The sequence below is a fragment of the Pelodiscus sinensis genome, chromosome 3, assembly GCF_052426305.1.
Source record: "Pelodiscus sinensis isolate ZL-2025 chromosome 3, ASM5242630v1, whole genome shotgun sequence".
Classification (NCBI taxonomy): domain Eukaryota; kingdom Metazoa; phylum Chordata; order Testudines; family Trionychidae; genus Pelodiscus; species Pelodiscus sinensis.
The window spans coordinates 198,987,202-199,013,627 of NC_143054.1; the positions used below are offsets into that span (position 1 = coordinate 198,987,202).

The 26,426-nt window shown below is 44.6% G+C and overlaps 1 protein-coding gene across 2 annotated transcripts in view; it reads right to left on the minus strand.

Annotated features, from left to right (window-relative positions):
- Positions 1–891: 891 nt before the first annotated feature.
- The window catches only part of NPHP1 (nephrocystin 1), a 35,063-nt gene continuing 9,528 nt past the window's right edge, over positions 892–26,426 (minus strand). Inside the window, exons 8-20 of one of the 2 annotated variants that reach the window (XM_075925801.2) lie at positions 25,951–25,993; positions 24,753–24,837; positions 24,051–24,145; positions 22,580–22,708; positions 20,930–21,004; positions 18,875–18,985; positions 17,390–17,472; positions 13,629–13,705; positions 11,259–11,358; positions 8,524–8,636; positions 7,181–7,254; positions 3,992–4,036; positions 892–2,861 (exon numbers count right to left, since the gene is read on the minus strand). In XM_075925801.2, coding sequence (XP_075781916.2) covers positions 2,583–2,861; positions 3,992–4,036; positions 7,181–7,254; positions 8,524–8,636; positions 11,259–11,358; positions 13,629–13,705; positions 17,390–17,472; positions 18,875–18,985; positions 20,930–21,004; positions 22,580–22,708; positions 24,051–24,145; positions 24,753–24,837; positions 25,951–25,993 — 1,309 coding nt within the window. In that variant the 3' untranslated portion in view covers positions 892–2,582. Of the gene's footprint in view, positions 2,862–3,991; positions 4,037–7,180; positions 7,255–8,523; positions 8,637–10,018; positions 10,194–11,258; positions 11,359–13,628; positions 13,706–17,389; positions 17,473–18,874; positions 18,986–20,929; positions 21,005–22,579; positions 22,709–24,050; positions 24,146–24,752; positions 24,838–25,950; positions 25,994–26,426 lie in introns of those variants that run through there. The other variant, XR_012903068.2, reaches the window with a different exon arrangement.

Consider the following 26,426-nt stretch of genomic DNA (forward strand, 5'->3'; position numbering starts at 1 on the left):
AACCTGGGCAAACCAGCCTATTTTCCTCCAGCCTCGTTCCCGGAAACAGCTCCCTCCCTGCGGCTGAAATTTTCCCAATTAATTCCCCCGCCCTGAGCTGCAGACCCAGGTGCAGGAGAGAGGTTTGTGCCTCCCCCCCCCCCCCCGCCCATGAACAAGAGGAATTTGGGGAGGGGAGAACAGTGCCACTCAGGGAGGAGGAAGGGGAAGGACACTGCATATTAGGGGGAGGCAGAAGAAACTGGCCCAGCCCAAGGGTTATGGTTTGGGTGACCACCAGTGTTCCCTGTAAGCTGAGCCCTTGGGCAGCAGCCACTCAGGAGAGAGTCAAAGGCTGTACAGCCAATTAGCAGAGTGCCCACTTTGTTTCTAAGGGTGGTGCACACCTGCACATGCTTTGGTGCAGATAAAATTTATTCCGCACCTAGATTCCTGCATTTTGCTCATGAAGTCAACACCCAGATTAAAACTGAAACTGAGATGTGTACAAACCATTCCAAATGTGCAACAGAAAATACTGTTACAGCTAAAGAGTTGGCTCAATGTTACGGCCAATGTTTTATAAGCATTATTTATGAGAGGAAAAGAAGGAAGGTCCTCACATGGATCAATAACTGCTTAAAAGATAGGAAAGAACGGGTAGGAATAATATGGTGAGTTTTCAGATTGGAGAGAGGCAAAGAGTGATGTACTCCAGGAGTCTGTCTGGACTGGGATCTGTGCTGGTCAACATATTCATAAATAATTTGGAAAACAGGGTAAACAGGTAGCAACATTTGCAGGTGACATAAAATTACTCAAGCTAGTTAAGTACAAAGCTGAATGTGAAGAGTTACAAAGGGGTCTCAAAAAACTGGATGACTGTGTAACAAAAAGACAGATTAAATTTAATATTGATCAATGCAAAATAATGCACATTGGAAAACATATTCCAGCCATACATATAAAATGATGGGGTCTATATTAGCTGTTACCACTCAAGAAAGATCTTGGAGTCATTGTGGGTAAAACATCCGCTCAATGTGCAGCAGCAGTCAAAAATGCTAACCGAATGCTGGGAATTATTAGGAAAGAGATAGATGAGACAGAAAATATATTGTCTCTTTAGAAATCCATGGTATGCCTGCATCTTGAACACTAGTCACCATATGTCAAAAAAGATACCTTGGAAGTGGAAAAGGTACAGAAAAGAGCAACAAAAATAATGCATATGGAATGGCTTCCACATGAAGAGAGATTAAGACGACTAGGACTTTTCAGTTTGGGAAAGAGATGTCTGAGGGGATCTGACGGCGGGCTGTACAATCATGACGGAAGTGTATATAAGGAAGTGTTATTTACTCCTCATAACACAATATTAGGGGTCACCAAATGAAATTAATAGGCAACAGGTTTAAAAACATACAAAAGGAATATTTTTTCTTCCAATGCACGATCTGTGGAATCTTTGCCAGAGGATGCTGTTAAGACCAAGACTATAACAGGGTTCAAAAAAGAACTAGATAAATTCATGGAGGACAGGTCCATCAATGGTAATTAACCAAGGGGTGCACAGATGAAAAACTGTATTCTAAAGCAGGGGTAGGGAACCTCAGACCTGGGGGCCAAATGCAGCCCCTGACTTGCCTGGATCTGGCCTCCAAGGCTCAGGGGTCCCCCCCCCCCGGCACTGAGAAGCCTGTACTGGCACTCCAGACCCCTGCCACTTCCCTGTGGGGCTAGAGCACACAAAATCTACTAGTTTGGGCCCCTTTAGGCTCTGGTGTGTGAGGGGAATGTGGGGAGTGTTTTTCTCCTTCTCAGTCAGGTGCCACATGAGTGAGGGATTTTATGTGTGTGCGGCCCCTGACTGATTTTTCTGTGGGTCAGCAGCTCCCAAGCAAAAAAGGGTTCTCAACCCTGTTCTGGAAAACAGAAGCTAGGGACACTTTAGAAGTGGGAATGATCACTTGATGTTTATATACTGTGTTCATTTCCTCTAAAGCACCAGGCACTGGCCACCACTGGTAGACCGGATACCGGGTTAGCTGGACCTTTGGTCTGATCCCACGTTGCTAGGCACTGTGCAAACACGGGACAAAAAGATTGTCAGCTCTTTGGGCAGGGATCATCTAAGTCAACATGGATAGAGAGAGACCCACGGGGAGTGCAAGGAAAAATGAGGCAGAATTGGTCTCAGCATGACAAGCTGTGGTCCCAGCACACCAGCAGCCTCAGTCAAGGCGGGTTTTGGAAGGAGGATAATGAGATACTTTTGCAGATGTTTACGGAGAACTTCGGAACACTCAGCTACACAACATGGGAAGAGCAATGCGTTTCACTGGTAACAGTACTCATTTAAAAATGAAAATAGAAGCTTTTCCCAAGAATCATGTGCACAAGGAGATAAAGGACTTGATATAAACCATGAGGACGTGCTGTATAAAAAAGGAAGTTTATGGCATGTCCAAATATTGTGATGTACAATACAATTTATTTGCAAAATGCGCTTTGGACCAAAAGAAACCCAAGCCACATGGTAATATAACCCTCATTTTGGTCAGATTATTGGTAATATCTTTAATTTATACACAACAATCCAATCAAACTGAAGTACTACTCCTCCTGGCCTGTCCTAAGAAGTCGTATGTGATCTCTGAAATATCAAAAGCTTTGTGAACACTCTCTGAGGAGAGCAGAGAATAGAGCGCCCCATCTTTTGCTTGGTTCTGCTTCAGGAAATCAGCAATCACCTTCCACCGAGAGGCTTCTGACTCCTCTTCTGCCCACTTGTGCTGAGGGAGGGAAGTGGAGTGGAGAAGGGGGAAGACACTGTCGTGGTACACCAGGAAAAACACAGACTTCAGAAATTCTTGGTCCCTCTACAAATAAGAAAATGAAATTGTTCAGAAGGGCACCAGCGTGAGTCTGGGAGGTCTGAAAGCATTTCTAGAGATTCACATGTACAACACTAACCCGAGAGGATACAGTAATACTTCCCAGGGACATCTTTAGACACTCAGCTGACAAACCCGTGATGCTGCAACGCACTATGGTGTCATGTAAATGCCGGCAGCTTTATCATCATGTACACTGATGTTTGCACCAAATAGTGCACAATATTTTAAAATGTTTAATCCTAACTTTTCTAGTGCTGTACCTCAATGCACGGTGGTGCCAACAAGCACCAAGTCTATTTTGTGACACTCCTAATAAAACTGCCTTGATACAAATGGGCACATCTGTGAAAGGCACTTCACTGAAAATAAAATAATTCAAAACTGTTAAGTGTAAAGAGGAAAACTGTGTGTGTCCTTTACTGCTCCTTTAAGATCTACCGTATAGAGAGTCTTAAAACCCCTTTTCTTTCCTCCCAGAAAAATGTTTTTCCAGTTTATGTTTTTACATTGGAAATACCAGGGATTTCCAGTCTTGTCTTCAGTGGTTTTGCTGGAGAACAGCTTATTTATAATGGGAAAAATGGACACAATCTTTATGCACTATGTCAAGGACCTGATCCAGATCCATCGAGGTCACTGGCTTTGGGTTCAGGCCCCAACAAAACTACAAAGGTGCCTTTTTATTCTTACAAGTTCAATTCTAAAAGCACGTGGTCTGCAGCCAATAAAACGTGTATGTTCAGTGTTATTTGTTTATCAAATAAAATAGCTCATCATACTACACTGACCGAAACCCACTAGCAGATATTTACATGTATGGATTATGAGCGATCCTATATTTTTAACAATGAGGTAAGCTTGACTTCAATTACAAGCTAACCTCCCATACTTTCTTTGTTGGTATGATGCTATACTACAAGTACGGATGAAAAAAAGATGGGAAGAACTGAATGTATAGTACTTACTTCTTCTACACTGATCCCTGTCATTAGCAGAAATGAGTTTAAGTACTAGTCATGTTAATGACAGAAACGATTCCAGCTAGGTATAGTGCTGATAGCAATACCTTTGGTGTGGATTAGATTTAATATCTCAGATAAAATCTGTTATACCTTTTCTGATCGCTTCAATGTGCTTTCCTTTTCGGCCCAAGCGCTCTAAAATAAAACATAAGAACATCAGAACGGCCATACTGGGTCAGACCAATGGTCCATCCAGCCTAGTATCCTGTCTGCTGACAGTGACCAATACCAGATGCACCAGATGGAGGGAACACAACAGATAATCTTCACATAATCCCTCCCCTGTCACCCATTTCCAAAGAAAAGGCAAAACTTGGCATCAGACTGAGTTTGGAAGACTGTGAAGATGCATGTAAGGACAGTTTTTGAGTTCCAAAAGGCATTTCTTTGTCTTGATTCAACCCAGGTGATACTTGGCCTATTGCCCTCAGAAAATAAAGAACAGAAAAGGGCACAATGCAGGAGGCAGAGCTTTCTGGCACAAATCCAGGGTCTGTCCTCTCTTCACCCATCTTTCTAGTCACTGCCAGACACTCTCCAGAAAAAGCATGTGTAGCAGGACAAGGCTTGGAATGGATGGATGAAAGAGAAATGGTAGTAGAGAGAGAGAGACCAGGAGGAAGAGAAAAGTTGCTCCTGGAACTTTTAAGTACCTCTGGGAGACCAGAGAGTGTCTCCCTACACAATACTCTGGTATTCTTCTCACCAACTAGGAGATGCTATGGACCCAAAGAGGACCAGAAGGATTCAAGGAATAAACAGAAGCAGTTTCCATATCCCTTGTGTCAAGATGGCACATAATTATAGTCATTTCTAGGAGCACTGGTAATCTGCAGGGAGTTTTGAAGAAGTCAGCTCGGTCTATCCGCAAAAATCAATGTAATTTCATCAGAGGAATTTTTGCCAAAATCTATGGTGTTTCAATAAGGAATTTTTCAGGAGTTTATTTTTTATTTAGTTCACATCTATTCCTGGCCTTTCTTTTGTTTTAAGGAATCAAAATGTGTATTGACATTATTTAGACCAATTACTCTGGAACAAATTGTACAGGAACCCTCAGAAGTTGGCCCTAACTAATTAGAATCTGATTAAAAATGATGTGAGGTAAATTGTTTTTTAGATAACCATTCTAACACAATTTGACTTTCTTCAGGCGAGGTATCCAAATAGTGTTATAACATTTAGCTTTGGTTCCTTAATATGGACTGAGGTGAACACAGACAGGGAGAAAAAGAGAAGATTAAAAATAATTAAAAAAAAAAATTCAAAGAGTGACTGAACATTCAGGCAACGTCTAGACTACAGGCTTTTGTCAACAGATACTGTCGACAAAGCTTCTGTCGACAAAGAGTGTCTAGACTACATCCAGTTCTGTCGACAAAGCAAGCCGCTCTGTCGACATGAGAGTATAGACGCAAAGGACAGTGTGGATGCAATAATGCCTTCTGTCGACAGAACCCTGTCGACAAAAGGCGTTATTCCTCATAGAATGAAGTTTATAGCCGTCGACAAAACTGCTGAGTTCTGTCGACATTATGTCGACAGAACTCGGTGGTAGTGTAGACGCAGGTGTAGTTTTGTCGACAAAAGTCCACTTTTGTCGACAAAACCCTGTAGTCTAGACATACCCTCAATGATTTGCAAATTTTTAATCCGCAGTCTCATTTCTGAGGAACAACAACTATATGGCCGAACTGTAAAAGTTTCTACTAAGAAGATTAGCAGTCAATTTATTTAAAACCACTTTGAGATGATCAGGGAAGTTCCTATCTCAGAGCAGACTCAGGAAGACAGCAGTGCATTGGTTTACATCTGCAAGGTTATATCCACAGAGACTTAATTTTTTTTAACTGAAACTCTACATTTTGCAGGTAACACTCGACTGCCAAATACTTGGTGGTGCCACAAAAAATCTGCCTGTTTGGTGATCTTGTCCATTTCCCTAGCAGAATTACATCTGTTGAGTGGTGGCAAAATTTAACCAGTTAACACAGTAAGTGTGAAAAAAGACGAATGTTAGTAAAATGACTGCTTTGAAACTGTACTATTTAATTTATTTGCTGATACAACACACAGTACAATACAATAATTTTATCGTGTCTGAGTTCTGTCGCTTTACACAGTTTGTATTTTACATTCCATATTGCTATGATATTTTGAGGGCAATGATTTCACCTTCCCAAACATAATAGCTGTTACTGACTGGTACTATGGTCTGACTCCTGTAAGTGTCTGGACAACACTTATAGACACAGATTTTCAAAGTGCTTTTTTACAGTGTTGCTCAGCTACAACTTTATAAATTAAACCTTTTCTCAGTACCAGACCACCATTTACTTCTGTTAGACCAGGGGTGGGCAATAAAACAGTGGCACTTCAGCAGCGTTAGCCCCAGTGGGCTTCTGCCACTATATTTACCTGCACCTCCACAGGTACAGGCGATCAGAGCTCCCATTGGCTGGAAACACCTGCAGAAGCACAGGGTAAATATGGTGGTATGGGGGCCCATCAGAGCTAACCCTGGCAGATTCAGCCCGGGGACCAGTATTGCCCAAACTGAATTAGACGATAGGTAGAACCACCTTCAATCAATGCTCCACACCCCAGAAACCACCTGCTAATGATGCTCAGACACTTTGCAGCATGCAGAATGGTGAATCTAAACTAGAGGGTTGATTAATCAGAACAATGGCTATATAGTCACCGGAAAGATGAGGCAGGGCACTAATCAGGATTACTGGGAGACAGATTTGCAAAGGTATTTACATAATGATACAAGGGGGTGCTTAATTACCTCTAAAATTCTGACTTTGAGTCTCCATGCTAGTTCCCTTCTGTGTAATGAGAGGAGCTGAGCACTACCCCGCCTCACATGGATGTTGGGAGGATAAGTATATTAAAGACAGCGAGGCAGTCCTAGACCATGACAATGGGGACCACATAAGTATCTCAACTAAACAGACAGAATAAAAAGAATCCACACGTCAACAAGGATAATTAGAAAATTAATCAGATCTTGTGTGTTAAATAGTTTACCTCTGCCCCATCCTCTTAAATAATCTGTTTCCAGATGCTATGGGAACATTTTAAAGTAGTATTTATACATCTTTGTGCTTTGCTACTACATTCTCATTAAGAAAGGCAATCAAGTACAAGAGGAATGCAGGCTCATCCAATCAGCCCATGCTTTTTCACTACTTACAAAACCAACAAGACCAAATCATGTGTAATACCTCAAAAGCCTGTAAGTGTCATATCAATATACAAGGTGTTACATACCCTAAGAGCATCCATGAGATCAGGCTGCTCCATGAGTTTGGGGAAAGTTGCTAAAACAGGATTGCTGATTAAATCTGAAATGGAAACCAAATGTATTCATGAATGAGATTTGAAATACGCTTACACTTGTAGCAGCACTCAAAACAATTCAGAAGAATTTCTGTGTCAATATCATTGCACACTCTACTGATTCTGAATACCCCTGAAGATAATGTAGACTATTGTACTTTTCTATAATATCCACATTTTAAAGGTGAAATATTAAAGATTTAGTAAATATTAGTAACTTTCCATTATCAAAATGTAAGAGGAAAGTGAAGCAACACTGAATACTTTTTTGTGTGGAGTTTAAATAGGGATTTTAAACTGCCTAATTCACTGTTATGCTGTACACTATGTATGTGCACACTCTGCGCAGCAGAATTTGGAGAATTTGGAGATAACCAGGAAACGTAGGGAATGCAACACTAGGATTCTGATTGATGAGGAATTCCTAATTCCTCAGTGAATGTTTGATGAATAACGGCCAGTAGTGCTGCAACAAATACTTCTTTTTCAAAATATTTTTTTACAGTAGACTTATGTGCTTTACACTTCACTGAAAACAAAACTCTTCTTGCAATGTTTGCATTCCACTGTGAGAACTTTAGTCAAATATGATAACGCATGTGATGTACATTAAAATATTACCGGCCTGAAATACAAAGAAATACTTAAACTTTTCTAAAAGACTCTTGAGTAGCAACACGGGACTATCCAGAAGTGGCTGAAGAAGAAGAGGTTTCATTTTCCACTGGAAATTGCAAATAAAATCCCTCCAGATTGAACGGTTAGGTACTCTAGATAGTGTGCTATTTTTGTTCATGCTTCTGAAAACTGAAACACGTCGGTAAAACTGTGTAAGTCATCAAGAAACATAAGGCAGTTAACACAATGGGCTCCAGAGCCTTCTTAAACTGGATTTATAGAATCACAGAATACTAAAACTGGGAGGGACCGTGAGAGGTCATAGAGTCCAGTCCCCTGCCCTCACGGCAGGACCAAGCACCATCTAGACCATCCCTGATAGATGTCTGTCCAATCTGCTCTTAAATATCTTAATGATACATGAATACAAAAACAACACACTTCCATCCTAACTGGCTGAAATCATTTATATTGTGCTAATCTTTAAACTACTTTTTGGAAAAATAAATTCTATACTACTTGTATTGTACTATCTTCTGCTAGGCTCAAATTCTGGTACTTCTGTAAACATTTGCTTCCAGATAAAGTGACCAGAAGCATAGAGTACCAATACTACATTTTCTCATCTTACTCTTTTTCAACAGAACAACTCTTACCAGCACTTTGTGTGCTTATTCTGTCCTTCAGGAGCACATCACTGAGAATTTGTCGATAAAATATCAGGAGATGAATGCAGCACATACTGCCAATTAATGTTTCTGGGAGAAGACTGTTAGAAAAAGAAATAAAAAATTATGTGTTTAAAGCAACTCGTGTCATGCAGTTCCATAAGCAAGAAAACATGTTACAGGTTGAACCTCTAGTCCAGAACTCTCTGGTCTGGAAACATGCATGATCCGGAATGATTTTAGTGAGCCAGATGGCCACTTATCATGCGTGTGGCCAAGTTTTCCGCAGTCCCATAAAGTTTGTTTACAGCCCCCCATCCTGGCTCTCGTTGTTCTGTGCTGCTATTTAGCTCTAATTTACCCCAGTATGTCCTCCAATAGCCCAGGAAGCAGTGGAAGTGTGGGTAATGCTGCTAGACAATACTGACCTCCCGTGGTCTGGAAAATTCTCTCGTTCAGAACCGGTGAGGTCCCGACAGTGCTGGACTAGAGAGGTTCAACCTGTAGCTATATCATGGTAGGTGAATAAATATAAGACGCTCCAGACTCAAAGGCATTGCTGTGATCATGTGCTTTATGCACAGACGGTGAGAAGCAGTTCAGAGCCACCAACAGATGGTTCAGAAGCAGGAAAAAACTAAGAGCTAGTCAGCAGTATTGTGAGTTGGAACATATAAATGGAAGGACAGGCATCACAATCACATCGAATTTCAGATTTTTCCCAGGCAGCAACACATTTAAACTGTGCACCGGAGACAATCTGGAGAGACTACATTGCTCTTTAGATGGTCTGAGTCTTCTTCTGATAGTGTCCATGGCAAAGCACCCAGATTACAAAGGGGAAGGATCCAGCCATAACTGTCAAATCAGTTTATATTGAAACTGCTGCAATATTACCTGCCTGAAATCAGACCCCCCTCTTAAAGACTAAATAACGTGTGTCTCTTGAAATCGTAGCCATTCTAAAGGCCAAAAGAGTTCTCCGTGGGCCTATGTTTAATTCACACACGTGCCACGTGCTGATCTTCACCAAAGCACCAAAAATATCCTCCTGACTTCCAAAATCGGGGCTGGATCTTCAGATGGTATAAACTGCCCTGGCTCCTCTAGCTTCGACCCCATATAAACCCTAAGGCTTGGATCAAGTTGGATCCTTGAAGTGCCTCCAGTTTCACACTCCCCCCTGCCCCAAATAGCTCCAGCCCCTCAAACAGGATGCCCCAAGTCTGTCCATCCAGAGACAAAGCAGAATGGGAAGCCAATTGTTCTAGCATTGTTAGTGATGTCACCAAGCCATGTAGCTGCTGTTTTAGGAGAGAGCCTGTTTTGCCACTTTTTCCCTTAATGCCTCTCCCAGTTTTTAGATTCCTCAACCAAAGCTGTCCTAGGGGCTCCTTGTCTTGAGAAAAATGCCGGTAGACCAATAATATGTGGTTAGTCGCTATGGTCATTTGTAGTGTTGCTAAGGACTTAAGGGAGCTACCTTCCTTGCTTCCTCATCCCCCGTGATGGCTTTGTGAGGTCCTCGTCCTGCCAGAGACCCCGCCAATGATCCATATTTCACCCTGTAGCACACATTCAGGTCTTTGAGGGGAACATACGGAGTGTCAATGGTCCCTGTTACAGCTCTGGGGTAAGCACTCTGTCCACTAGGGCATCTATAAAGAGGAAGAATGTCCTTGTACGTCAGGCAATAGCAAAGGATTCAGGAGGCCATCTTCAGTGCCCAGTTCTGGCAGGGAAGTCGCTCCCTCCGCCCGATAACAATACTTCCTCATCTCATCAGTTGTGCAGTTTGGTCAATATTTGTGGCACAGGAACGGTGAGGGAAGCTAAGTACATAGAGAGAAGCCTTCTAAAACACAAACCGCAGATGATACCTGCTGAGCCACTTTTTCAAGTTTTCTTACTACACCTATAAAAATAGTGTTTCCTGCAGGACAGCAGACTGATGTCATCACGTCGATCTGGCATCCTGCAGCCACGCCACACCTCCCCCTTCCCCTGTGCTTGGCAGCTGGGAGGAGACAGCGGGGCGTGCAAGGCCTCGGAGCAGCCCCCCCCCCCGATGGCCGGGAGGAGAGTGTGGGGCGTGCAAAGCCTCAGAGCACTCCCCCTCCAGCAGCCAGGAGGAGAGCATGGGGCACGAGAGGCCTTGGAGCAGCTCCCCACCCCCTGGCAGCCAAGGGCAGAGTGGGGTCTGACGCAGCCTCAGCTGGGGGGAGGGGTTAAGATTAGGCCGCGGAGGAGTGGGGGGCAAAGGGCCCAGGCTGGCGCAGCCGGGGAGGGGGCAGGGAGAGGGGGCCTGAGCTGGTGCAGCTAGGGGAGGGAGAAAGGGCCTCGGCTGGCACAGCAGGAGGCAGGGGTGCCGGGGAGGGAGAAGGGGTCTGGGCTGGTGCAGCCGCAGCCCAGTCCTCCCTGGTGGCAGGGATGGGGGGGAACATGGGGCCTAGCAAGGCCTTGGAGTGGCCCCCTTCTTCCTGCACCAGGAGGCTAGGGGGAGAGAGCCAGGGTGGCATGGCCCCGGCAGCTGGGGGGGCAAGAGGCTGGGGCTGGTGCGACTGCCGGCCCTCCCTGACAGCTGGGGGCAGAGTCAGGCCTGCCTACCCCCCAGACGGGGGCGTTCACTAGTGTGACAAGCGCACTGCCCCCTAGCATATTAAATTTGAATTGACGTAAACGATCACAGCGAGATCTTCACCCTCCACACCTAGAACACTTACTTCAGGGTGCCTCTGGAGTGTGTGCTTAGCGATCTCACTTTCACTAGAAGCTGAGGCTGTTTCTTCAGTGTTAGCATTTGAAGGAAAACACCACTGCTTGCTTAAGACACAAAGAGTTGAAATAAACATCAACAATTACATCAGATGTCTTGAAGCTAGAGTTTTATAAAACACGAAGGCACGTTTAAATAGGCACCGTTTCAAGCCTGAAAAGGGAATTTCATTTATGATTCTGGCAAATTGGCCTTATCATAGCTCAGGAGAAACACTAGAGGTACCCCCGTGGTTAAAACATAGACAGTGCATCGTCCGCGCTTGGGGTGAAATTTCATTTACTGCAGTGAAGGGTGTGGGCACACACACTACATATTCCATCACAAATAACTCTGTTAAGACTGCTAAGTGCAACAACACATCACTGCACGCATCCCTTTGAAAAACAACACACAAATCTCAACCATTACAAATCAGGGACTGCTTAAGACAAGGTCAGAGTCACACTGGCCTAACCAATTATGACACCTGACAAAATTAGCACCTAATTCACTCATGGAAGAATGTTCCTAACCGGCACCCAAACAACCTCTCTCTGCCCCTCCATTTGTGGTACTGTATAATGGATGCTCCACTGTACCCGCTCCTGCTAAGGTCTGTTTAAGATACTCAGGGCATGGCTAGCTTATCTGGAAGAATGTGTTAAGAAAAACCAGTTTGTCATTTGTTTGAGGTAACGTTTCGGTGGGAGCTGAATCCAAATCTGACTAAAGTGCAGTCTCACAAAAGAGTGGCAATGAAAACTATTGTCATGCCACATACTTGTTTTCTTACACGTCTCTTCCTGCTGGTCTCCATTTGAAGGACACCATAGTAGACACTATAGATAATACAGGCAGTCCCCGGGTTACGTGGATCCACTTACATCGGATCCCTACTTATGAACGGGGCTTTTCTTGCTGCGGAGGACGCGGGTGGCGGGACCACCGAGACACGCCGTGGTCCCACCGCCCGCATCCTCCGCGGCAAGAAAAGCCGCTTCACGTCTCCCTGGTCTGCTGGGGAGGTCCCCCCAGCAGACCAGGGAGACGCGGAGCAAAGCCGCGGAGGACGCAGGCGGCGGGACCGCGGCGCGTCTCAGCGATCCTGCCACCTGCATCTCCCTGGTCTGCTGGGGGGGGAGCAGCTAGTGCGTCCTCCCCCCCAAGCAGACAAGGCTTTTCTCGCTGCGGAGGACGCGGGCGGCGGGACCGCCGAGACGTGCCACGGTCCTGCTGCCCCCGTCCTCCGCGGCAAGAAAAGGCTGGTCTGCTGGGGGGGGGGGGGGCGCAGCTAGGGCACCCCCCCCAGCAGGCCAGGCTTTTCTCGCCACTGGTCAGTTTCAGCAGCGGCTGAATCAGGACGCCTGGGGTAGAGCAGCTGGGGGGCTGCCAGATTGGTCCCACAGCGCCGAGGTGCAGTGCTACTGGACCAACCCAGCAGCACCCCAGATGCTCTGCCCCAGGCGTCCCCAAGTCAGCCGCTGCTGAAACTGACCAGCGGCTGTCTATAGGAAGCCCGAGGCAGAGCTGCTCTGCCCCGGGTTTCCTGGAATCAGCCGCTGATCAGTTTCAGCAGCGGCTGATTTGGGGACACCTGGGGTAGAGCAGCTGGGGTGCTGCCAGGTTGGTCCCACAGAGCCGAGGTGCAGCGCTGCGGGACTAACCCAGCAGCACTCCAGCTGCTCTGCCCCAGGTGTGTCCAATTCAGCTGATGCTGGTCAGTTTCAACAGCGGCTGAATCTGGATGCCTGGGACAGAGCAGCTGGGGCGCTGCTGGGTTGGTCCGCGCAGCGCCGCACCTCGCCGCTGAGGGGACCACCCCGGCAGCACCCCAGCTGCTCTACCCCAGGTGTCCCCATGTCAGCTGCTGCTGAAACTGATCAGCGGCTGATTCCAGGAAGCCCGGGGCAAAGCAGCTCTGCCTCGGGCTTCCTGTAGTCAGCCGCTGGTCAGTTTCAGCAGCGGCTGAATCGGGGACACCTGGGGTACAATATGTACCAGTTCCGACTTACATACAAATTCAACTTAAGAACAAACCTACAGTCCCTATCTTGTACGTAACCCGGGGTCTGCCTGTAGTGATAATTCATGGGCATGAATAAAGATCAGTCCCAAGTTCAGAATAAAGTCAATTTCCTTATTGTTTGTGCAGTAAAGCTGTGTATGAGCTCACGACTGCTCTTCTTCCTCCCCCCTGCCGCAGGGGGTCTGAATGGGAAGCATAGCTCCGTGCTCTACTCAGCACCTACAAAAATTTATCAGCTTGCAAGGCTGCAAAATAGAATATCCACCTGTTGTGTCATTTCATGTCTGTGATGTACATGTGAAACTGTACCTCTTCTTGATATTGATGGGTCCACTTCAATACCTCTCTCATAGGGTGTGCCACCATTCAAAACAAGCTCATACGCCCTGTAAAAAACAGCAATAAACATCATCAGGAGGAAAGGGAAACAATAACATCAGTTTCCTCTGAAAACAAAGCAAAGATCTCCCAGTTTTTATTACTACTATTTTAATAGGACCTAATTTTGCTTAATCACTCAGAACAGTTGAAACTGAGGCTTCTCTTTTACAGTACCAAATTAGCCACATTTCAAAAAGCTTACCAGCAATAATTCTCTTATATGTATTATCGATGGCTGTTAGCCAGGGTGGGGAGGAACGGTGTCCCTAGCCTCTGTTTGTCTGGAAGTGGGTGATAGGAGGGATCATGTGAGGATTACCTGCAGGAGCATACTGGCAATCAAAATAGGTCTGGGAAATGGGTTGAGAACGGCCCTCCCCATGACGTCACCCCTGCGTGCCCCTCTAGCTCCGCCCCCTGCGTCATGTCCAGCACGCGGCGCAGGCGGCAGGTTGGGCTCTGCGTGCCGCATACAGCGCAGACGCAGAGCCACTCCGAGTGAGGGGCAACGGCATGCGGACACGACGGCCCACCGGGAAATTCCCGGTATCCCACCGGGCCAGTCTGCCTCCGATTACCTGTTATGTTCCCTCCCTCTGGGGCAGCTGGCATTGGCTGCTGTCGGCAGACAGGATACTGGGCTACATGGACCATTGGTCTGACCCAGTACGGCCGTTCTGACGTTCTTAACTCCAAGAATGTTGTTTAAAATGTTCACACACCCCCCAAACTGTGAGAATACTTTGGCAGGGAGTAATCCCTTCGGCTACGTCTACACTACAAGGTTTTTGCGCAAAAACAGCTGTTTTTCCGCAAAAACTTGGGGAGCGTCCGCACCTCAAATGAGCTCTTATGCAATTAAATGGGCAGTTAAACAGCAGAAGAGAGGGCTTTTTCCGCCATAGGTAAACCTCCTTTTCTGAGGCATAACTGCTTTTAGCGCTACAGTGTGGATGCTCCAGAGGGGTTTCTTGCGCAAGTGAGGGGCAAGGTGCTTTGGTGGCTATTCTGAGAATGGCCATCCGAGCTTTCTTGCGCAAGAGCGTCCAGCAGTATGGATGCTCTCTTGTACAAAAGCACACGGCTTTTGCGATGCGCTTTGGGGTGCGGACGTGCTCTTGCACAAGAAGTTTTTGCGCAAAAACTCTAGCGCAAAAGGCTTCTTGCACAAGAAGCCTGTAATGTAGATGTAGCCTTCGTGTTTTCATCCCCAGAAACCTGTATTTCTGCAGTCTGAACAAAGGTCTCTCCTCACTCACATATTCACAAACCGCAGTCTTCATCTTATGTCAACTGGATTCATGCAGTCAAACACTCCACAGGCACTTTATAAAAATACATTTTAACAATGTGAAACAGACTCTGTTGACAATGCATGGTCATTCAAAGCGGATATTTCTAATGGAGGACTCTAGACTCAGCTTTCTGACATTTTTCGTATTTCAGTAAATGTGATAACCCAACAGGCACAAGAATCCTGCTCACTTACAACTTGATACTACTACTACCTGAGAAATGTTAAAATGTATGTAACTTAAGTGAGGTTCCTAAATCTACACAGACTTCGGTGCTTAAACTCAGTCTCTTGAATCCATAGGTAATTTAGGCATCTAAATATTAATACAGGAGTCAAATTTTAGCCATCCCAGTTTGAAAGTTTTCATCCTGATGATAAACATGTAGTTTCAACATTCTAGACGCTATTAATATCACTGTATTAGCAACACAGCAGGACATGCGTCTGATGGAAGGACCATACACTGAGAGAAAAGAAATGAAAGGAAAACGGTTCTCTTGTGTTGTATACTTGTTTTTGTTAAAAGGACAATTGACAGAGCAGATGCCAGATTTCTTTTTTATTCTTCAAAGCTCACTTCATCTTCTGCACTATTTTACTCCATTTAAATGCAAATATCACATTTATGGGAGACAATGCACAGCAGCAAGATTTTTTTTAATGGTTTGGACCAATTTAGATTTGAGTCATTCTGTCCCCTTGAATAGGTCAACTCAATTGCTTGTTTTGATTTGCATTTAGCTCTGCTAGCAGTGAGGTCTGGTCTCACTCCCTGCTTGAGGTAGTGAGTTCCATAATATTTGTGTTTCTAAACAAATATTACCCTGCTGCATTTTGAAGCACTAAGAATGTATAAATTACAGGCTAGGGGACTCTATCCTAGGAAGCCAGACTGCCTAAGCCCTGGTCCCCTGAACTGACGCCACATATGGTGATAAGTTAGCTCCAAAGCATGAGACCAAGAACCAGCCAGACAAGCATCTGAGAGAGAGAGAGAGAGAGAGAGAGAGAGAGAGAGAGAGAAATCATTGGTGCCGCATCAGAGCCATGGCACATCCTGCCCAGTGTTTCATCTCTGATGCTTCAAAAAAAGAGACAACCCCCTTTCCAAACCATGAGAATACGTGGCAGGGAGTAATCTCTTTGTGACCCCTGCAGGTGGCCAGCTGAAGCCCTGAATCTTAAGCTTTTGGAACATAAGACAGAAACCTGTAAACAAAAGACATAAGGAAAGGAATTCAAGCTATTCAGTTTAACAAAGAGAATGTTAAGGAGTGATATGATGACAATTAATAAGTATCTGCCTGGGCAACAAGCATTCAGTAATGGTCTCTTAAGTCCAGCAAACAAAGGGTTAACAAGATCCAAAGGCTAGACACACGGGAAACCAGGCGCAGAATTTTAACAGTGGGGTTAATTAATTAACCATTGGAACAACTTTCCATCCCTGGAAATACTTTGCCACCACTGACAATTTTTAACATTTCTGCAATTAATACACGTGTCTGTAGTGGGACAGCTGCCCCAAGTCGGCGTGGGAGGGCCTAGTGCAGCACAGGAGTGGCTGTGCAGAGCCCAGCCAATGGGGAAAGAGCTCATTGAGAGCAAATCAGAAAAGGGCATGATGGAGCAGCCCAGATATAAGGGGCAGCAGAGCAGAGCAGAGGGCAGTTTCCACTTGGAGGGCAAAGGGCTGGCTCTCAGAGAGACAACCAAGACAAGAGCAGGATCAGAGAGGCTGGGAGAGCACTAGGCTGATGAATGCCAAGCTGGGGCCATGACACGAAGGGCAGAGAAGAGGCTGGGACTACGGGGAAGTAGCCCAGAAACGCAAGTGGTGGAGGAGAGGTGGAGGAGGGCAGTGGGTAGGGTCCCTGCTTCAGGGCCCAGAGTAGCAGACAGGCCTGGGCCCCCTCCTTTCCAATGATAAGAATGGCTAAGCCAGACGGCAGCATGCGCTTTGAGAAAGAGGCTAGTCTGAGGGCTGCAGTGAGCCACTGAGGCGAGTGATAAACCCAGGAGCTACCAATCCCCTGGAAGAGGAAGGAGCCAACAGAGCTCGGGCACAGCTGGAGGACCAAGCCCAGAAGCAGACTCCCTGGTCCAGGAATGACATGAGTCCGACTGTGAAGACAATGGAGAAAGCGAGAGTAGCAGTGGGCGAGACATCAGCAGGGAAGGCATCCTACTGAATGAGCTCATTCCCAAAGCGACCAACAGGAGGTGCCATGGCAGCGCGCCAGTGACTTGTTACGGTGCCCTTATCCCTACGGTTACTAGGTGACATTCCAGCACTGATAACGGCAACAAGAATTTTGATACCAAAAAACGTAGCGAGCGTATGAGTTGTAAAGAAACCCGGCACTCTGAGAGGAAAAGGCAGGCAACTTACTTGGAAGAAATTGGAATTCCACTGGCGTCAAAGAGCTTTAGAAAAGCCCAGCCACAGCTTAACTCTCCTCTTTCACTGGTTGACTGGAAAGCAAGAGGGGAACAGAACTTAGTCAGCCAGCTAAAAACAGAACCCAACGAGACAAGTGACATTTTGAGGAACCACAGATAAAATCTCTCTCAAAATTAGGAAAGGTTCCAGACAAGGCCACTGACAGGAATTCTCAGCCCGAGGGTACAACAGTCAGCACCTCCCCTGCCTATCCCCCCCGCCACGCACGTACAAGCCAGGCCCGCATGGACACGGTCCCGCTGACATTTGTGCAGTGATGTGCTTGCGCTGGCTGGTGCCCACCTGCCCAGTGGGGTTGCCAATTATCTAACTTTGCAAACCCAAAGACCCACGGGTTCGGGTCCCTTCTCTGTCCTAAGAGCTAATCCCATTGCGGCTCTACCTTTTAAATGTACTAAGAGCCGCCTGGCTCTTAATATATTTAAAAGGAAGAGGCACGGGGGGGAGACTGAGCACGAGTCGGGAGTCAACTGTCCCAGCTCAGACCAAGTCTTCCTCCTCCACCCCCGGCTGCGCCTCTGCTTTTTAAATGCATTAAGAGCCGCTAGGCTCTTTAAAAAGCAGAGGTGCAGTGGGGGAGACGCAGTGTGAGCCAGGAATCAGCTGTCCTGGCTAGCACCCGGGCAGCTCTTAAAACATTTAAAAAGCAGAGGTGCAGCTGGGGGGACCAGGTGTGAGCTGGGACAGCTGATTCCCGGCTCATGCTCAAATCCTCCAGCTGCGCCTCTGCCTCCCCTGCTCTCCGCATATGCTTATCGGGTAGTCAACTAGTCACTTACATCTCTACTGGAAGCAAAAAACCCAAAACAAAACTTCACTGACCTAGCCCCCAAGCGAGGAGAAAAAAAAAGCCCCTCACAGATGTGGCCCCCCAACTGAGAAGCAGAAAAAAAGACATTCCCCTCAAGATCCAGCCAAGAGCCTAGAGGGACGGGGGCTGGTAGATTTTATGAAGCCCCGTCGCCCCAGGCTGGGACCAAAAATGAGTTTTTGTACAATTTGATTGTGAGCTACTAACCGTGCTAAAATTGGAAGGCAATGGGGAAAGTAGAATGAATGAGAAGGAATAGGTCCTTAGTCACAATCCAGCCTTTCGGAAGACCAATACAAATGCTTTCAGCACAAGTATAATTTTCTGAGATCAAGTGATCAGGAAGACAAAGTGTTCTGATTGCCAAACAAAGAGAGTAAAAACTACCTTTCTGTTCCTCCACAGATGGTAGTGGGTGGGGTGCAATGAATGTTTTTCCTTTTCTGTGGGTAATAAGACTTCAGTTTCCACTGCTGTCAACCTAACATTTGACTAACAGTAAAAATCAATTTTCTATTGTACCACAATTGTTTGATGTTGAGATTCTGGAAGTGATAATAAAATATTGAGTTTGGAAAATGTATCTACCTCTCTATGCTTACATTGCGAATATAAGTGATGCCAAGTTCAAATAATATACCGACGTCTGGAGATGAAGAATTGGATCTGACAAAACAATCACCATCAAGCAAGCTGGGTAAGATGCCTGTTACCTAATGCATTAAAACAAAAATAAGCTGTCAGTGTAGATTTTCAAGATTCACAATTTTTAAAAAACTTCTGAACACCTTGAATCTTTTACAGAAGAGCCTAAGGTCAGTTTTATTATTCATCACTTTCTTTTAACTAAAAAGACTCAAGGCAAATCTACTGTTCTTCTTTGTTTTTCCATAAAACGCTGCTAATCTCTAAAAGTAACACCTTTGGTAATGATTGGCTCTCAAAGTATTTAATAAATAAGGGTGCGTCTACATAGCACCCTAAATTCAAAATAAGATACGCAATTTGTGCTACATAAATTGCATATCTTATTTCGATTGTATTTCAAAATTGCTTATTTAGAAATTTGGCGTGTCTACACAGCACCAAATTTCAAAATAACGCACTATTTCGAGAGATCTTTTAACCCTCGTGGAACAAAGGCTACAGGGATGCCGAATGAGCACGCCCGTTATTTTGAAACATATTTTGAAATAATGGTTGAGTTTAAAGATGCAGAGGAGCTATTTTATAGCCCCGCTGTCTAGACATGCCCTAAGAGACTGTTTTGCCCACAAGAGAAACACAGTCAACATAGAGCAACTGACAGAGTACAGCGATCCTACACAACATCAGTTTAAGGCAGATTATCAGGTCATGAGCTATGATCATGAAATGACAAAGGCAGCGTATTCACAGCTGCGCTCTCCTCTTCTCGACTGCTAACAACGCCCTGGAGCTCAAGTTTATACTGATTCCAAGCACAGCGTGCCACCTTCTCAATAACTAACATCAGCTCCTCTCAGCATTTCCTGGGGCATTCCCTTCCTGGCACACACACAACGTTGACAGCATTTGATTTAAATCGGCAGATGTTGTCAAGTATCGATTGCGACCGACAATCTGAAATCAACAAACAAAATCATCCATCCGTAATAGCCTCCCCTGCACACCTTGTGTCTGCAGGTCACCAGCCCTATGGCAGTGCAAAGAGCTTTTGACTGCCTGGCTCTCAGGGGAGTAAGTACAGAGCTGCATGGCTACAGAGTGGGTGACAATGGATCCCTGCAGATGCAAGGTGTGGGGAGGGCCACGGTCTTGACTAGCCACAGGAGAGACCCCTGGCCAGTCCCGGGAGGACAAGCCCTCGTCCGGGGGCGGCCATCTTGCTGCTGAATGACTCCTCCCTAACCACAACCCCATCCTCCCTTAATTTCCCACAACTGTAAAAATAAACACAATTAAAAATTGGGAAAAAAGAAAATTCAGTATTGTCAAAGCTGGGAAAAAATGGAATTCCGCCAGGCTTACAGCTACCCCGTCCTAATTGGTTAATTCAACTTTATCAGTTCTATTCTGAGGTGGTGCAGCTGTGGGCCTTACAACATTCACCATACTTAGCTCTACTGTATTTGTGACCGTAGACATATGTCACTTCACCTGTGTGCGTCAGTCTTCCCATCGGTAAAGCAGGAATTACCATGCATACCCGCTTTTGTAGGATGTTCTGAGATCTAGGGGTGGATGCTACTAGGTATTATCATCCACACGACGCACTTCCTCCAAATGAAAATGTTCTGGGTCAGATCTGTTGGCCCAGAGAAACTGGACCTTTCTTGACTTCAGTGAGCCAACAGAGATGCTGTATTAGGGGTCCGACCCTGCACACACTACTAAGCATAGCGCTTTATCATCCTGAAATCACTGGGATTACTCTGGGTACTAAGTACTATACTCAATAGCAAGTGTTTGCAAGATACAGCCCTTCGTTCAGAGCTAATGCTTTTGAGGGCTAAATCTCCCAAAGCAGTTCCATTTTTCCTTTCTAATACATTTTCTTTGTGTAAAAAGACTAAAGTGAGGTGAGCCTATTAGCTGACAACATCTACACATACACTGTTCTACAATGAGCAGACGCACATGCATATTCAAGTCAATTTGCTATGCTATATACCTACCCGTGGTGAGAAGGTCCATGTTTTGGGATTTTTAGGTTGCCATGTAGCTCTAACTGTATGAATGTTACTCAGCACCTAGAAAAAGAAAGGAAATTGTGGCGGGAAAAACATTAAAAAAAAAAGCTTTCTGGAAAATTATGTAGTGTCATACAAGGCTAGTCCAGCACTCGGCATTACAATACAAGTTCAGCCCACGTCTTAGCACAGCCTCTCTAGCAATGCTTCTTGCAATTTAGCAGCAGCTTCAGAAGGTGCAACGAAACACTCGCTTGGCCATGAGCATATGGGATTTGACACAGAAGTGAAAATAGTGGCGTGAAATGAGTGAGGAGGTGCCTCTGAATTCTAAGTAGCCCACCAAGGTTGGTGGACTATTTTCAGAATTTTGAAACTCTGGATTATATGTTTTCTATTCATCTTGATTTAAGAAACAAATTTTTGCCTATGATTTATACAGTGGTATAAGAATGCTTGGTGATTTTTAGACAAACAGAAACAAATCTGCACCAAGAATGTATTTACTAAAGTAAAATGAATTCACATGAAGCTCTTTTTTAAATAAAAGTTCTCTAAAACTGTCCCATTTATGGTCAGCTTATATATTTCATTTTCATATTACTTTTTAAAAAGTATGTAGACTGCAAATAAACTGAAAGTAAAATTGTACTCCAAAAAGTGACTGTAAAAAGCAGAATTTCCTTAGCAGAGCTGTTTCTTGTGTGTAAAAAGCAGCATATATGAGTTAAATGAAATTGGGGATCTAGGGTAAAATTTTCAAAAGAACCTAAGGGTATGTCTACACTACCCCGCTAGTTCGAACTAGCGGGGTAATGTATGCATACCGCACTTGCTAATGAAGCCCGGGATTTGAATTTCCCGGGCTTCATTAGCATAAGCGGGGAGCCGCCATTTTTAAATCCCCGCTGCTTCGAACCCCGTGTAGCGCGGCTACACGGGGCTCGAACTAGGTAGTTCGGACTAGGGTGCCTATTCCGAACTACCGGTACACCTCGTTTCACGAGGAGTAACGGTAGTTCGGAATAGGACCCTAGTCCGAACTACCTAGTTCGAGCCCCGTGTAGCCGCGCTACACGGGGTTCGAAGCAGCGGGGATTTAAAAATGGCGGCTCCCCGCTTATGCTAATGAAGCCCGGGAAATTCAAATCCCGGGCTTCATTAGCAAGTGCGGTATGCATACATTACCCCGCTAGTTCGAACTAGCGGGGTAGTGTAGACATACCCTAAGTGACTTAGAGGCTAAGTCCCATTTTTACAGTGACTCAGGCATGTAGAAGTCCAAATCCTGTTGACTTTCAATGAGATTTGGGCTCATAAATGTTCCAGTCACTTTTAAAACACTTTTAAGACATAAGATTGACTGTGAGAGCCAAGCACTCCCTCTGCATCCAATCTAAGTGCTGCTACAGTTCAATAAGCACACCCCACAAATTCTAGGTGTGCAAGCACAGTGAGCAAAACTACCCTATCCTGAGAGATTGTCTTTGTTATGACAAACTTATGGCCCACTGAAATGAGAGAGGGCCACTTGTGCAGCTTACTTACTAGCCTAGGTTGCCCATCGCTTAATACATCATGTTTTAACCTCACTGATTCTGGAACATTCCATTGTATTGCCTCAGAGCAACTCACCCTGTTACCATCAAAAAGGCAGAGTCGAACATGTCTACTGAGAACCTGTATGCTCACTCCTGGAAGGGGAATCATTTTACAATTCCATAAAGTTAAAATCAGTGATATTCGAGTTGGCCTTGGCTGAATCTGTGAAGCAGACAAAACAGTAAGACAGAGAGTTAAAGCTACACGGTCCTCCTCCTAACTATGGCATAAATATTCAGGCTTGTGACAAGTGCAACAGCACCATGGAGACTGGATTGTTCTGTCCACAGAGTGGGTATAGATCAAGTGGCAACCACAAAGCTTTTCTGTAATATCTCAACCCTTTTGCAAAGAGGCCCCCTCTGAGGGACACCAGTCAGTCTCCATTCCACTTAGCTCTTGGTGGTTCTGCTCTGTCAACAAGAGTGCTAATTAATGTCAAGTGTGGGGGTGCTTTTATGAACACAGGCCTATCAGGGTCTGGCTTAAGACCAGTTCCATTTCACCTCCATCAATTATGTTTATAAAAAGCCATCTAACAATCACTCGAAAAAACAGTGTCGAGTTACAGTTATGGTTGGATACAGGCCACCTATTTATACAACAGAGATTGTTTTTAGTAACTACAAACATCTAAAGGCTTCTCCACCCCTCCATGGTGGGCGGGGTCCACCAACTCCAGTCCATTTACCCTTCAGTTTTGTCCACAGACCCACACTCTTCCGTGTGCATTTTGAACATGTGCTAGGAGTCTGTGGCCTATACTGTACCCTCAGACAAGGCACGGGGATGAAAACACCTTGTCCATCAAACATAAGCAGGAAGGATTTCTTACGGCAATGACACTGGATTGTAATTCACACACATAATGGGGAATCTGCAAGTTAATTTACTGTAGCAAACAGTTGGTTCTCCCACTGATAACAAGGTAAGCAAAGACCCAGGAGGAAGAGGTTGGTACCATCTCCAAATAGTTCAGGGCTTTCTGGCATTTCAATCTTCTGAGGTACTCTCTTCTACATGCCTGGCGTACGTGCATTTTTGCAACTACAATATTGAAATGATGTTGCAAAGGCTAGTTAGAAAATGACCCCAAATCTCCTCAATGAAGAACAACTACTCATCTAAATGAAAACCAAGTGATTTCACAGTGTCAGAAAAAAGTCTGACGTCTAGCTAAAAGATTAGTTCAGCCTGGTACAGCTGTTTCACCTGGGAGACAGAAAAGCAATAGGTTTGCTCAGCTGGAATTGGTTCTTATCTAGGGAATATCATGACATCATGTTTCTTATGATATTTTGTCTGTCGGCTGATACGATGAGATAGTATCTACCTCCTGGAATGCCCTGGGTGACATAGAAGCATGTTAACATTTACCTCACTTTGATATTTACTAATAATATATTTGTTTTCTGAGCTCTGTTCCTGTTCATCTAACTAAACACTCTTGTCATCTACCCTGATAGTGACCACATGCAGAGCTTTATCTCCAGAAATTACTCACAGAGTCTGTTTCAGGGTTCCATACTAGGTCTCTGAAAGCCAGTTGCGAAGGAGTAAATTCAGGCTGTATGAAGTAACTGGCTTGAAACTGATTTCCTAGAAGAAGAAGTTTTTTACTTTTCTTATATTGTTTATATGCCTTCACCCATCTCTTGGAACAGCATAGATTCTATTTAGTTATAGATTTCATCCCTGCAGGATAACATCCATTGAGCATAAACAGTGTTTTCTACCTATACCATCTTATTTCTTAGGCCATAAGGAACTTAAAATTACAGTTATAAAAACATTGCTTTCAACATTCTTCGGGTGCCCTCTTGAGCTTAAAAGAAATGAAGCCTGCAATTTAGCTATGGCTAGAGAAATTGTGGGGGGAGAGGGCGGGAAAAGGATTTTTAGTATTCTTATTCTACACTGCCTACAAACTGCCTTGGTGAATTCGCCCCTTCTAGGGTGAAATCGTCAAAGTCACAGGGAGTTTTGTCATTAACTTCAATGGGACGAGGATTTCACCCCAGACGAATGAAGAAAGAAGCTAAGAAGATTCCTACACACAACCGAGTTAACCACAATTAGTATAGGCAACCAATCCTGGGTAATTTAAAAAGAATGAGACTGTTCTTAACAGACTGGTAATTTGGATCAGAGGCTCATCACGGGTGATAATGAATGCTGCTCTGCAATCACTGCAAGAATATCTTACCTTCTTCTAGGAGCTGGGAGAGAGTTGATGGTCGGAATCCTGCAGGAACTGCTCCCATGGTTGCCAGCATATCAATGGTATTATTCTGCTCAAAACATTAAATTATATTCTGAAGTTGTAGCAATTTTCATTAACCACTAACTAGCTTATGTCCGTATCCTAACGTCCATTCCCAGGGCAGCCAATCACAAAGGAGAACACACACATGTTGGGATTCGGGCACCTGTTCCTGAAAGTTATCTTCAGAGTTTTTACACACAGTCTCCTATTTTGCTCTACCACACTGACAGAACTTCATTTGTCGAGATATAATATACACTGACATTACAATATTGTACTAAACACATCTCTGAAACAAGATCTAATGGGTACTACTAAAGAAAAATACAACTAGACACGCATTTCTGTATTTGTTTAGAATTGTACACTGGTACCCCTCACTGAAACGTTTGGGCACCTTGTATCACTGATACAAAGAACTACAGACCCTTTCCTTGCCAAAAATCCCCTCTGATTAAATCAAAGGGCATGTCTATACTGGGGAATTATTTTGAAAGAATTCCCCTTATTTCGAAATAACAAGGTGCACATCCACACTACCAAGCCTGTTATTTTGAAATAATAACTTCTGCTTGTGAAGAGGAATAAGCTCATTTCAAAATAGTTATTTTGGGAGTTATTATTTCAAAATAACTATGTCTACCTGGAAGTGTAAACAGAAAGACTGCTCTCATGCCAAATACAATTTATAAACATAATGGCTGTGTCTACACTGGGCCACTTATTCCGGAAAATCAGCCGCTTTTCCGGAATAAGCTGCGAGCTGTCTACACTGGCCCTTGAATTTCCGGAAAAGCAACGACGCTCTACTGTACAAAATAAGCCACTATTCCGGAAAAACTATTCTGCTCCTGCTCGGGCATAAGTCCTTATTCCGGAACACTGTTCTGGAAAAGGGCCAGTGTAGACAGCCCAACAGTCTTTTCTGGAAAAGCGCGTCTACATTGGCCACAGACGCTTTTCCGGAAAAAGGGCTTTGCCAGTTTTCCGGAAAAGCAGCCTGCCAATGTAGACGCTCCTTTTCCGGAAAAACTGAAAACGGAATAGTATTCCGTTTTAAGCAGTTCCGGAAATTCATGCCAGTGTAGACACAGCCAATGACAGTTTATTAAGGTAATATCGTAAGAAATATACCTACCTCAGTGATAGCTTTTCTAACAGCACTCCAGTGAGAATCCGTTCTGTAGGTAGGGTGGGAAAGAAAAGGAAACCATAAAGCAAAACAATATGACTGTACTGCCAACATATGGACGCATAAGTAATAATTACTACAACTATAAGATACATGTATCTGCCTCTGAATGGCAGAAGTCTAGTACATCAGGTCGATGTGCCCATCAACAAGCAGTTGGAAAACATATTACTACTTTCCACTCTGTGGAGTGATTTATGAAGATAGGATAGCAGCCATTCTTTGATTTTATTAGCCAAAAAAACTTAGTAAAGAAAGAAATGACTGGAAGTTGAAAGCAAAGTTCAAACTGGAAATCTACACAATAAATACAATTACTCCTGTACTGAAAATGTCATTACTACAAAGAGAAACATAACTGGCAAAGCATTTGCACTTCAAGTAATTTAAAGAAAAAAAAAAGAGAGGTGCAGGTTACATTT